The sequence below is a fragment of the Gopherus flavomarginatus genome, chromosome 8, assembly GCF_025201925.1.
Source record: "Gopherus flavomarginatus isolate rGopFla2 chromosome 8, rGopFla2.mat.asm, whole genome shotgun sequence".
NCBI classification, from domain to species: domain Eukaryota; kingdom Metazoa; phylum Chordata; order Testudines; family Testudinidae; genus Gopherus; species Gopherus flavomarginatus.
Window position 1 is genome coordinate 57825457 of NC_066624.1, and position 14376 is coordinate 57839832.

Genomic DNA, 14376 nt, shown 5'->3' on the forward strand with positions numbered 1-14376 from the left:
ATGTGGACTGAGTTTTTTTCAAGTGTTCCCTTTGTTCTGGAGACAAGGTTGTAAGCCCTTCTTTTCCTTACCTGTCTGCATGGGGGAGGGATTATGAGAAAAGTCATCACAGTTCATTCATTTTACAGGTTTTTAGTGATAGCAGGCCCTTAATTATGTCAGGTGCCTGTCTCCTTAGAATACTGATCTTGCCACTGTGCTTGGGCTATAGCCCTAATCATGATAGCTTTGAAGTATAGAGCCCTGCCTTCCCCCATTTTTGCACTGCTAGCTTTTCTGTACGTTACAGTATGGCTGTGTAATAGAAGTAGATATAATGCATTTTGGTGCAGAGGTAAGCCAAAGTGTTTAAAAGCAGTTTTAGAGCAGAGTCAGTCTGGTCAGTTCCTTGTAACCATTCAGGAAAAAATCAGCTGTTCTCTGGGTGTTTCTGCTCCTGCTAACCAGATCATAATACTGAGCTGGCTCTGATTGGTGGCATCCTGGAGGGCTAAGCCCTGCATTTTTTTGTGCAATTTCTGTCAGGAAGGGAACAAAGTTTGAACAGAGGAGTAGATAGCCACCTGGAATCTCAGTGCTCAAGCCCCCATAGTGTACAATGTTTCTTGCTATGTTCAGTTAGGGTGTATCAGCACTTGCTCTTCTAATGCTTAATAAATAGAAGCCACATTTTTCTGTTTCATGTTTTCATCATTTGGAACTTTTCACTATCTGAGCCCTTGGATGGAGGCTTTGGCTGCAGGACTGGGAAGTAGCTGGACATGAAATCAAGCTAGAAATCCAGTCTAAAGGCTTCTCGAACGGTGCTTTTCCAACCCTTTAATATAATCTTTCAAAGGCCGTATTAGTCAGTTTTGTGGTTCCCATCTGAGCCTACTCATGCCAGAATGAACTGCCTTTATGCTCAAGGAGCTCAGGCTTCCTATGAAGTGTGGCCTACTACAGGCCTCAAAGTGAGACAGTACAGATTAGCTTGTGTGTGCAGAATCTGGTGAGATTCTTTTCAAATTACTAGAATCTTTGAACCATAAATGGAGAAATTTACAAAGTGTTTTGCTCCCAGAAGAAAAAGTTGCTCCAGTTGCTGGTGTTTCTTCCTCAGGAAGGAAAGGGAGCAACCTAATTCTATAGGACTTTGACTTTATGAAGAGGCCACTACTGAAACAGAGAGCAGTGCATTGGTAAAGGTCTGCTCATGATCTCCAACTCCCTTCCCCATCTAAGCCTCCAGCTTTCCCGTTTAATACTCTTTTAACTTGGCCCTGTATCCCTCCTGATGGAGAGAACTGGGCAAAATTCTCTTCAAAGCACATCAGTGTTTCTCCTACTCTAGTTACAGTTTCATGAAGCCCACCTTAAAGAATTATTTTTTAATTACCAGTAATGGCAAGGTTCTAGTTCCTAAATGCTGTATGCATCCTTCTGACCCTATTCAGTGCCCTAAATAAAGAGTATTAAAGTTACCACAGATGTAGTATCACTTGTTCAGTCCAGGAATGTTGCAGATAGTGTGTCCTACTCTAACTAGGTATTCATATGGCTCCTGGCACAATAGTATATGAATGCCTCTCTATCACCCTTCTGAGTAGGGAAAAATGACTCCCATGTTATGGATGAGGGCAGGGGCAATTGAGGCACCAACAGATTGACTTATCTGAGGTGTCACAGACTCTGTGGCAGAGCTGAGAAGTGATTTCCAGAGGCCCAGTGCAGCATCTTAACCCCACGACCATCCTTTGGTGACACATGGCCCCTGTTAGAGCAGCTGTCTTTCCCTGGGGTGGTGGGAAGTAGGCGCTTCACGGAAAAACACTGCTTTTCCACTTCACAACTGCAATTTTGGCAAGTTAGGAGTTCTCAGTGCTGCTTGGCTTGGTTGCATGTTGTGAGTGGGGAGCAGTGCGCTGAAAGAGGTCTGGTCCCTTATTTTGAGAGTAAAGATATTGCTGGTGCTGTAACTTGTGAACCTCCAAGCTCTGCTTACAGAAGCAAAGGAGCGCTGAAGCTTTCGCATCTGGGATAGGGGAATTGTGGCTGCATACTATACTCCTCTCTTTCTCTGACACCCCTGCTGGAATTCGGCCAGGATCCAAATGTGGGACAGAATGGTAATAACACCGAATGGTGTGTTTGTATCCCTCCCCCTTGCCAACTGTGGTTCAAAGTACTGCCAGCTGCTGCATACTGTCTTCACTGACATGCATGGAGTGTCTATGCTATGGAAGCCATCCTGCCTTCCAGTGGGTGTATTTTGGGCAGCAGTATTCAAAGGAGCCGAGCTGTCAAGAGACCACAGTTAGCCCTGCTGGGGGTTGGTTGCAGTGTGGGGGGTATGAGGCCTCTGTTGTAGATGTCACTGAGATCTGAGCAGGCCTTAGGTTTATAGCTTGAACCATGCAGCCTTTTCTGTGAGAGTCAGACTGCCTCCCAATGGAGACACGAGAGGAAACCTGCTGAAGTGAGGCTTACAGCATTTCCACCCCTACATGAGAATGTCCGCCTAGGAGAGGTTGGTGCCCTTAGACTGGAGAGCTCAAGCTTTGCCTTGTTGAGCAGGGGCTGGCTTGAGGGGAACAATATTAAAGGGGAACCCATGAATCTCTCCTTGAGGCCAAAACTGCAGCAATGTGCTGAAGGGACAAGTCACCAGGGTGTGGGGTTTGCAGTGAGTAAGGCATTCCTGTGATGCTCTGTAGACAAGAGAGAGCTAATAGGTGGCATTTCCATGGTACGTTAAAACCTGTCGAGTTCAATTCTGGTTACACATTACCTGGGGGCGGGTGTTGTGGTAGATATTGCTGAAGAATAACTCTGCTTGGAGTAGGGAACAGAGAATGCTTAGCAAGGCTTCACACTGAGGAAGCTCATGTGGTGTCATTCTTTCTAGTTAGATTCATAGAATATCAGGGCTGGAAGAGACCACAGAAGGTCATCTAGTCCAACCCCCTGCTCAAAGCAGGACCAAGCAGATTCTACCAGGGTGGTAACCACACAGCCTAACTGCCCCCTGGTTCTCGGTAACAGATGACTCCTCATGAGTGGTGTCTGTCTGGATTATGTTCTCACTAATGAAGCTTTGCTAGGAGTGTTTGTGTGTGTGCTTCACAGATGAATGATAATCTCATTGAGAGTTGGAGTGACCTGGATGAGCTGAAGGGAGCCAAGAATTTGGAAACTGTATATCTGGAGAGAAACCCCCTGCAGAAGGATCCTCAGTACCGGCGCAAAATCATGCTGGCTCTTCCTTCTGTCCGGCAGATTGATGCCACGTTTGTCCGATTCTGAACCTCCTGCCTACCCTCTCTCCTTCCCTCCTTGGAGAAGTGTCCTAGCTGGGTTTTTTATCCACTTACCACTACCCAAATACACTGGCACAGAGCAAACGGCCAATAAAAAGCACTGAGTACCAGATCTTGTGTATAATGCACTCTCTCTCATTGTTTTTGAAATATTATTATGATTATTATTATTATTAAATCTTAACACATGATATTTCCTGGTTGTACGAGTGTTTATTTGTATTGGGCATTTTGTCAGCAAGCTTCTGTGTTCAGTTTGAGCCAGCAGCAGTCTCTTGTGTCTCAGAATCAAGTAACCATGTTGGTAAACAGGAGTGAAAAGTCTTCAAGTCAGTAACAACCCCGTGAATAGAACTTCAGTTTTTGTAGTGGAGGAAATGAGGGTGACAATCCTTTACAGGCACTGGACTGCGTTAACACTCCTACCCTTGTCCAGAGTTTCCATCTTCTCTGATTCTTTTTGAGATGTTATGATAGGATCGTTAATTTGGGCAATTGATCTTGAATTACCACCAGACAGGTCTGCTCAATGGTCTGCGGGGAGATGTTGGATGCGATGGGTACTGAGTTACTACAGAGAATTCCTTCTTGGGTGCTAGCTGGTGACTCTTGCCCACATGCTCAGGGTTTAGCTGATCGCCATATTTGGGGTCGGGAAGGAATTTTCCTCCAGGGCGGATTGGCAGGTGCCCTGGGGGTTTTTCGCCTTCCCCTGCAGCGTGGGGCATGGGTCACTTGCTGGTGCAGGAGGTCAGACTAGATGATCAGATTGGTCCCTTCTGACCTATGAGTCTATGAGATAAGCACTCATCGGTTGGAATATTGCTTAAAAACCTACGTTTAAAAAAATTCTCAATATAAAACAAAAGACTGAGCTAAGTAGGATGTATGTGCGAGCAGATGGATGAACGGCCAGTCAACACACTGTTATGGTGATGGGAAGTGATAACTGTTACCTGCTGCCACTGTGAGTAGGTGGCTGGGGAAGGAGCTAGAAGCTAGTGTCTGGACTACGGTGGGAGGGGCTATGAATTTGACTTTTGAATCTAAGGAGGCCTAAATCTATGTCTTACATTATTTCCCCCAAATTTGTGACTTAATTTGCCTCATGACTTCCCCAGAATTAGCCATAACAAAATATAGCTTACAGTAAATGTGGCAACTCCCTGCTATGCTGAGACAGAGGCATTCGGAGATCCACGAGAAGAGCAGTCTTCTTTAAAGTAAAGGCATCTTCAACATTCACCCTGCTTCGGTTTGTATACCATATCCACTGTTGTGGTATTGGAGCCCATCATTTGCTAAAGCTAGGATGAGGAGTGGAATTCAGAGGGCCCTGTATTCTGTTCTGTATTGTGTACATACCGTACTGTATTCTGTTTTTGTTTGGCCTGGTATCTCACTATCTAATGCAGCTGGGATTTTACCATTACACTTTTCCATTGTTTGAATAATGCACTTATACAATAAGAAAATATATTCTCCAGATTCTGTATTCTCCTTAGCATACTCAGAATGTAAATCATCATGTTCTAAACTTCACACGTAATCAATCCTAGAAGAAGTCTTGGCAGCACAGTTACCATCAGGAAGTCTTCTAGGTGACACCAAATAATGGGATCCAGTGGACCCATTGCTTCAAGCAAAGTTTTGAAACATCCAGCAACAACGAAGTTGCAAAGTTCCTGATGCCATGTTTTTCAGTATGGCCAGCCAAGCAAAAATATATCCTCCTCTCCTTTGGTTTTGAGGTAGTCTACTCTGTGGCACAGAACTGCACTGTCCTTGTTAATTTGCGTGAATGTAGCATCATACTTTAATGCAGAACCCTCCAAATCACATGGAGCTATAATTCCCAAAGCTGGCAGTTTCCTACTGCTTCCACCTTCCTTTTCATAGCAGAAATGTCATCCATATGTGTCTGAATAAGAGCAAAGCTCGAGCAAAGGATTTCAGTTCAACTGGTGCTGATTCCTGGGTGACTTCCTGAGTCAGTCTCAAAGGTGTGGGTATAGCCTTTCTCCTCTATGACATTCAGGACTTCAGAAGGATTCTTAATGCCGATTCTTCAGTCTGGGTATTTCTGCCAGGTTGCTACAAAATGCTGAAGGTGACAGAGCCTGATGTAATCTAAGAATCATAGAAATATTGGGCTGGAAGGGATTTAGAAGTCATCAAGTCCAACCCCATGTGCTGAGGCAGGACCACGTATACCTAGACCATTCCTGACAGGTGTTTGTCAAACCTGTTCTTAAAAGCCTCCGGTGACGGGGATTTCACAACCTCCCTTGGAAGCCTGTTCCAGAGCTTAACTACCCTGAGAGTTGGAAAGGTTTTCGCAGTATCTAACCTAAATATCCATTGCTGCAGATTAAGCCTCTTACTACTTGTTCTACCTTCACTGGAAATGGAGAACAATTGATCCCTGTCCTCTTTTTAACAGCCCTTTACACATTTGAAGACTATCAGCCCTCCTGCTCCTCCAGTCTTTTTTTCTCAAAACTAAACATGCCTATTTTAAAATAGATTTTCTGATAGTCCAGATTTACTAAACATTTTATTGTTTGTGCTGCTCTCTGGACACACTCCAGTTTATCCACTTCTTTCCCAAAGCGTGGCACCCAGAATTGGACACAATTCTCAGTTAAAGGAAACTTCAAAGAAGTTCTAGAGTAAGAAGGTGCTCTCCATAAGTGAATCATACCCAGTATTGGACTGTAAAGGGGGATAGGGGATTTCATTACCTCAGGTAGAGTTCACCCCACTCTTTGGATATTGCTAAACCATTACTGCCAGAGAGATCTCTTCTTCCTTGTGCCTAAAGATTCTTCAGATAAGCAGGTATTTTCAAAACCTTTTTCCACAGGAGGGTACCACCTCTGAGAGCTTTATTCCTATAGTCTGCCTCTGTCATAGAATCATAGAATATTAGGGTTGGAAGAGACCTCAGGAGGTCATCTAGTCCGATCCCCTAGGACCAACACCAACTAAATCATCCCAGCCAAGGTTTTGTCAAGCCAGGCCTTAAAAACCTCTAAGGATGGAGATTCCACCACCTCCCTAGGTAACCCATTCCAGTGCTTCACCACCCTCCTAGTGAAATAATGTTTCCTAATATCCAACCTAGACCTCCCTCACTGCAACTTGAGACCATTACTTCTTGTGCTGTCTTCTGTCACCACTGAGAATAGCCTAGCTCCATCCTCTGTGGGAACCTCCGTTCAGCTAGTTGAAGGCTGCTGTCAAATCCCCCCTCACTCTTCTCTTCTGCAGGCTAAACAACACCAGTTCCTTCAGCCTCTCCTCGTAAGTCATGTGCCCCAGCCTCCTAATCATTTTTGTTGCCCTCTGCTGGACTGTCTCCAATTTGTCCACATCCCTTCTGTAGTGAGGGGACCAAAACTGGATGCAATAATCCAGGTGTGACCTCACCAGTGTCGAATAGAGGGGAATAATCACTTCCCTTGATCTGCTGGCAATGCTCCTACTAATACAGCCCAATATGCCGTTGGCTTTCTTAGCAATGAGGGCACGCTGCTTTCTCATATCCAGCTTCTCGTCACTGCAATCCTCAGATCCTTTTCTGCAGAACTGCTGCTTAGGGTTCTGTGGCCTGCTTTGTGCAGGGGGTCGGACTAGATGATCACATTGGTCCCTTCTGACCCTAGAATCTATGAATCTATCTATGAATCTGTGAATCTAGTCAGCCGGTCCCCAGCCTGTAATGGTGCATGGGATTCTTCCTTCCTAAGTGTAGGACTCTGCACTTGTCCTTGTTGAACCTCATCAGATTTCTTTTGGCCCAATCCTTCATTTGTCTAGGTCACTCTGGATCCTATCCCTATCCTCCAGCGTACCTATCTCTCCCCCCAGCTTAGTGTCATCTCCAAACTTGCTGAGGGTGCAATTCATCCCATCATCCAGATCATTAATGAAGATGTTGAACAAATCCAACCCCAGGATCGACTCACTTGACAACTAGACATCGAGCCACTGATCACTACCCGTTGAGCCCGACAATCTAGCCAGCTTTCTATCCACCTTATAGTCCATCCATCCAATCTATAATTTTTTAACTTGCTGGCAAGAATACTGTGAGAAACTGTATCAAAAGCTTTGCTAAAGTCAAGATATATCACATCCACTGCTTTCTCCATATCCACAGAGACAATTATCTCATAGAAGGCAATCAGGTTGGTCAGGCATGTTGACTGTTCCTGATCCCCACCTTGTCCTCCAAGTACTTCAAAATAGATTCCTTGAGAACCTGCTCCATTATTTTGCCGGGGACTGAAGTGAGGCTGACCAGTCTGTAGTTCCCTGGGGTTTCCTTCTTCACTTTTTTAAATATGGTCACTATATTTGCTTTTTTCCAATCATCCGGGACCTCCCCTGATCGCCACGAGTTTTCAAAGATAATGGCCACCGGCTCTGCATTCACATCAGCCAACTCCCTCAGCACCCTTGGATGCATTAGATCTGGACCCATGGACTTGTGCATGTCCAGCTTTTCCAAATAGTCCTTAACCTGTTCTTTCTGAGGGCTGCTCACCTCCTCCCCATACCATGTTGCCCAATTCAGAAGTCTGGGAGCTGACCTTGTCTGAAGACTGATGCAAAAAAAGCATTTAGTACTTCAGCTTTTCCACATCATCTGTCACTATGTTGTCATTCAGTAAGGGTCCCACACTTTCCCTGACCACCTTCTTGTTGCTAAAGTACCTGTAGAAACCCTTTTTGTTACCCTTCACATCCCTTGCCTTCTGCAACTCTAATTGTGCCCTGGCCTTCCCTGATTACACCCCTGCATGCTCTAGTAATATTTTTATACTCCTCCCTAGTCATCTGTCCAAATTTCCACTTCTTGTAAGCTTCCTTTTTGAGTTTAAGCTCACTGAAGATTTCACTGTTAGCCAAGCTGGTGGCCTGCCATATTTACTGTTCTTTCTGCACTTCAGGATGGTTTGTCCCTCTGCCATCAATAAGGCTTCTTTAAAATACAGCCAGTTCTCCTGGACTCCTTGCCCCCTCATATTAGCTTCTCAAGGGATCCTGCCCATCAGTTCCCTAAGGGAGTCAGTCTGCTTTTCTGAAGTCCAGGGTCCATATTTTGCTACTCTCCTTTCTTCCTTTTGTCAGGATCCTGAACTCAACCATCTCATAGTCACTTTCTCTGCAGACTATTGTTTGAGCTGTTGCTCAGTGCCGTTGCTTAGAGCCATCACATGAGTAATATTTATGGTTTGGCCATGTGGCCCTGAAAAGTAAGTGACGTGGTTCCTTTAAAAGTGTCTACTTTCTGATTACTTTAGAAGCCAGGAAACACAAAGTTGTTTGTTGGAAACTGGATGGTAAATCCTACTAGTTAAAAAAAAAATTATGGGGCCAAATACAGAGCAGCCATCACTCACCAGGATTTCAAGGAACACAGCGTTGTTCTGCTCTGACCCTCAGTGTACCTTTTATTAGCTGCCACACAATGTTTTCATCAGCAAAGTTGAGCAAGCTTGTCATAGACTGTGCACAAGAGCTCCCTTTTGTGGAAGCCATACACAAAGGAGTCCTGCCCTGGTGCCATATGGCTTGCTCATAATGATGATGGACATGCAGTGGCAGGAGTGCTGGTGGTGGTCTGTAGATGAGGCAGGTCCTTGCCCCAAGAGACTTACAATTGATTCGACATGACACAACAGGGGTTGCCAATAAACAAAGGATGGGGGGCTAGGAGGATGAGGGTTACCATGGTGAAGATCATGAAGTATCTAATTGTAACACACACTGTTAGTTCCTCTTATATTTAAAATGTGAAATCTAACTAGAATGAGGTTTCTCAATCTAGGGGTCACAAACAAGGTAGAGGTTATGACCACCACACTCTTCCCAACTGCAGAATAGGAGGGGTTTCTGGCTAGGTCCCAAGTAGGTGGGGGAGGTTCCAAGATGGAAAATGTTGAGAACCACCCATCTAGATAAATTAGTTTGTTGGGGCAGGGACTGTCTCTTACTGTGTTTGTACAGTACCCCATGCAACGGCCTTGGTTCTGACTGCATTGTTGTAATCTATTTTCATAATCTTAAAAAATAATAGTACCTCTGCAGCTGGCCTGTTGGCTGTCTTTATGCAAGCTGCTTGCCTCTCTATGGCCGTGTCAACACTGGTTCTCCACTTGTAAGGTAACTCCCTCCTCTTCATTGCCAGTATATTTATGCCTGTATCTGTAATTTTCACTCCATGCGTCTAAAGAAGTGGGTTTTTTTTACCCACGAAAGTTTATGCTCAAATAAATCTGTTAGTCTTTAAGGTGCCACTTTGCCTCTCTGTTCGGCTTCTCCAGCTGCATAATGATCTGACTTTTGTAAAGCACTGGAGAGCTATGGAAGGAAAGAGTTATAGAAGAGAGAGATATTATTTATTACTGTCTTCTTTTGTTATCTAGACATTTGTACATCTCTCACCATCATGGTATCTGAGCATCTTGCAAACAACCATGTATTTCATCACAGGTTCCTTTACACATCCAGAGAAGTGTTTGATGTTTTCAGTCTCTTAATTCACTGGTAGTTGTCACCAGTAAGAACTTATCAAACCAGAGCCGACTTGTACCTCATTTGCAACTCTGCAACTCCACCGATCCTATGCACAAGCTTTTAAATGGTCACTGAAGGCAGTAGGGCTGCATGAGTGTACCGGGGGCACAGTTTGGCCCAAACTGGTTTTCACTTGGCCAGAAACTGGATTTTCTGGTTGGGGTGGGGTTTATTTTTAAACAGGGCCCGTGAGTTAAAAATCCAAAACAGGAGGACAGTCAAACCCCAGGTGAGCGAAGAGTTAACTGAATATGTGAACCAGACAGTAAGCTCTGTACTACTTGCACCAAGCTGCTTTCAGTTTCTTGATCAGCAAGGAAAGAACTTGGTGACATTCTGCACCTGTCAATATTTTCACTCAGAAAGCATCATGAATCACATCCTGGTTCCTATTAAATACAGAGACGTGGCTTTGTCATTCAGATACGCCTATGTTTACCCTAGTGTATTGGACATCTGATCTGGTAAATTTAAATTCAAGTCTTACTGTGAAACCGATTAGTTACCATATATTAATCTGTTGTGCAATACATGTAAAAAATATTTATATAACTTATCTCTCACCAGTAAAATTCAGTGAAGTAGACACAGCCTGAGGCAGGTCAGTGTGGAAATAGAATTTGTGCTAATCGGTGCAAGGCACAGGCTGTGAGAAATATACTATACATGGGAATGACCTGTCCTCCAATATACTTGTGACTGAATTCTGACTATGTGGGTGTATCTTTAACAATGCTTCTATCTAACCAATCCCTTCACTATTTGTAATGCATTTCTCTTGTGGGCTCCATGCACACAAGCATTGCTAAAACCAGTAAGACTGGTAAGTGTTTTTAATATCAAAGCCCCAATTGTTCTGAGCTCAGAAGGGGAGAGAACTCATTGTGCACAGTCACTCCTGTCATTTTCTTTTACTGAGGCTGCAAACAAGGATGCTGATTGGTGACTCTCTTTAACAGAACCCATTGAGAAATGGGCTGAGACCACGAGCTCCCGTCCCAAAGGCAACTGAACAACTATTATTTGTATTGAAGCAGCACCCTCAGTCACAGTCCAGAGCCCCACTGGTCTATACAAACAGAACAAAAAAGTGCTTGCCTCATACAGCTTATGATCTAAGCCAAGGGGCAACAGGTAGCAACAGACAGCTGAGGGAGCACAAGTGGACAGTGAGACAATGCTGGTTACAGCACATGGTTATCAGTTTTTGTAGGCATCATAGCAGAGGAGAGTTTTAAGGAGGAATATGAAAGGGGGATAATGAGGTAACTGCAGAGGTTTATGGGAAGCTCTTCCCATGTACAAGGGGCCACAGGAAAGGGCTTGTTTGAAGAAGTGAGGAGAAAGTGTGAAGTTGAGTGTATGAAAATGTAACATTATATTTAACATTTACAGTAATATCTGGCTAATACTAACCTGTAGAGGATTTGAACCCATGAAATGAGATGCCTGGCTCTGTCCCTTTAGCAGGCCTGCATAGCCATCCAATTCCATGATTGTAAGTGGTATTCATTGGCACCTTCTAATGGTCTCAGTGGCCAGCTGTGAATGGCTATGGAGACTGAGCACCCTTTCCAGGATGAGTGGTGAAGTACATTGGTGGAGCAACATGAGGAAGCTCCTGTTTGTGCCCTGTCTGCTGTGAGTGGAACGAGATTTGGTGGTGGCAACTTAGCATTCTTGAGCCCTAACATCACTTCAAGATAAGCTTTAAACTCCTCTTGGAGATTTGGGATTTTTAATTGATGAGGGCCTGGCAGTATTGCAGTGCTATGCAAACTGTCCACAGATACAGCTGTGGTCTATTGCAGGAGAGGACAGGACATGAGGTTAACCCACCATTGTCCAGTGCTAAGTCAGGCCAGAAACTGCAGGGCAGCTTTATGATGTGCCTACAAGAGGACAAGGGTGAGAGTACTAGGTTCATTTTCATGTGTGAACAGAATTAAGATGACAACTCTAATTCCCAGCAGCTAGATGCCCCATTATATCACTCTGTACTGCTCCCCACCAATCAACATGCATTGTCTCCATCCTTGTCAAGAACTCACTGCAAGCATATGTCCCACTCCATCCAGTACCATCCACCTGAGGATATCAACAAATGGAGATAATTCCCCTCTTCAAGACTCACTCCTTCCGTGTAGCCTTCTGGAACTAGCCCTCCACGCTTACCTCAAATGATACTATCTTATATTACAAATTATAAGAGACACTAACAAGCCATGTAGACACCATAAAGCATATCTTGATTTTACCATCATCACTCTCATCCTTTCCCATAAGCTACCTCTTCCCCTGCTCTTTGGGCGGTGTCCAGTGAAGGTGGGGATGGAGATGGGGACCTGGCTTTTTTACTCATCTGTAAGTCTCTCTACCCACCTGTGGTACTGCATAAATATGAATAAAATGCTGAAGCTTGTGGTATTTCACACTCTGAAAACAGACAAGGTAATATCCTTGACAAGTCATGAGATATGTTGGCATAGCCATGAATGGATATGATGATTCTCTGATTGCCTGCAGACTATTCCTCTGTTATACACTGTATCTAGGCTTGCTGTGTTCAGTTCGAAGGCCATTTTAACTTTTAACAGAGCCACTTCATGCAGTGGGAATTCATTCTGGGTTGGTGGTGGGGTGCATTAAGGGCAACTCAGACCAAGGAATCCCTGAGGATGTGATACTGACTCCCTGGCAGCATGGAACAGTCAGTAAGGGACAGCTAGAACTTGTCACGGGCTTTGCATGGATGGCTTTAACCTCCCCCTCAAGGTCCATGCAGATCTCCGGGGAACTTTATATTCTGGAGAGTGCATCCCCTGCTTGTTTCCTAGTGAGAGGCAAATCCTGCTTCCGTAGTAAAGTGATCTGGTGAAAATGCTCCAAAATCAAGTTCCTCATGTTTTCCTGGCCCCCTCCGGTATTCCTTTTCTGCAGAAGGTGGCAGTCTGGATCTATGGACCTATTACTGCTCAATCTGATGACACCAGCTGATTTTACCAAGAGCAGCCTTGGATTTGCAAAAGCTTCCCGCTCTCTGATTTGTGAGAGACCGAGTTCAAATTGTGCTTTGATGGTTTCAGTGTCAATTAGTTCCCCTAATGGCATGTTTCATTTCCCCGTGCATTATGATATCACAGATGACAACATCAGAACTTGCCAGTAGGACAGCAGGAGGAGGTAAGGTTCTGATTGCACTGAGCAGAGTGGAAGGCTGGGCTTGTGGTTAAGACACTGGACTGGGAGTCGAGTTGAGTTTACTTCCAGCTCTGCCAGTTTTACTGTTTGAGTCTGGACAAGCCACTTAGGGACTGAGTCACAGAGAGACTATCTGTAAAATGGGGATAATAGCACTGTCCTGCCTCACAGAGGTGTATTGAGGTGCTGATAGTACATTGATTAGGGGGGCCGTGTATGTATGTAGAACTGACCTAAACCCTTCATGTCTAACTCCCTTCTTAGGGTGCTGATCTCTGTTCTTGCCAATGGAAGTTGTCTCAGTGTGAATGGGGGAATCCAGCACTCAGCTGGGCTCCTCCTGGATTCTTGCTTTTCAGAGAGTTTGCCTCCTATGCTCTATTCTTTGGCAACTGGGAATCTCAGCTGTCTAGTAACTCCCACACCTGCAAACTTGGGTCTTTCTCAGTGTTTCCGTGGTGGCTGCTTTGATCATAGTTGTCACATTCAGCAAAGACCTGAGGAGAAATTGATTTGGGATGATATCAGCTTTTTTTGTCCTATCCTCTCCCCAGATAGAATTAATAATAATGAATAAATAGTGTCTTCCTAATATAGCCCTTTCCCACTATTTTTATTACATGTATTGTGGCGGCACCCTGAGGCTAAGCCCCACTGTGGTGCTGCACAGTGATGCTCTTGACACACCTGCATGCTAGAGAAGCACAACATGACTTGAAATCTTTAACCTGGCCAAGACACACACAGCCAGATCAGCTTGAGGCCAGAAATACCAGGATTCTTCCGCGTTCTCTTCTGGTATTGGCTCTTTAAATTTTTATCATCAAAGCTTTATTTAAATATGGCTATGCTAATTTGTACAGGGACATGCAAATCCACACCCCCATCTCAAACAAAGGCAGGGCCTGCTAGAGGCAATAAGCAGGGAAGTGATTATAAACCTGCTGCCTCCACTGCTTTATCTCCATTTCTTGGTCTTACACATTCTCACTGGCTGGTGTTTCCCAAGACAGGAAGCAGCCATAAACTGACGTTTAAAAGCAACCAAGTGGAGATGAAGTGAGACCATTTCCCTGTCTCTAGAAATTCCAGGGGATGCAGAGGAAGAGCGGAGCTTTGGACAGTAACTTAGAAGGACACTTTATGGTCTTGCTTGCACTTGGAACACAGCAAGATTACTTGAGTGCAAACTGTCAACGTGGAGCTAACGTCTGGAGTGTGAACACTGGCTAGGAGGGCTGTCCAGCTGCAATAAACCCCAGTATCAGGTACAGTAGAAGGACAGGAC

At 44.6% G+C, this 14376-nt stretch overlaps 1 protein-coding gene across 16 annotated transcripts in view; it reads left to right on the forward strand.

Annotated features, from left to right (window-relative positions):
- The window catches only part of LOC127056957 (protein phosphatase 1 regulatory subunit 7), a 94404-nt gene that overhangs the window by 24872 nt on the left and 55156 nt on the right, over window positions 1-14376 (forward strand). For 2 of the 16 annotated variants that reach the window (XM_050965387.1, XM_050965389.1), the window contains exon 1: window positions 14077-14356. The exons of 12 other annotated variants lie outside the window; for them this stretch is intronic. Coding sequence is in view for 2 of the 4 variants with exons in the window: in XM_050965395.1 (XP_050821352.1) it covers window positions 3109-3285 (177 nt within the window). In the remaining 2 variants the exon portion in view is untranslated. Of the gene's footprint in view, window positions 1-716; window positions 2994-3108; window positions 3493-14076; window positions 14357-14376 lie in introns of those variants that run through there. 2 more of the 16 variants (XM_050965395.1, XM_050965396.1) reach the window with 2 other exon arrangements.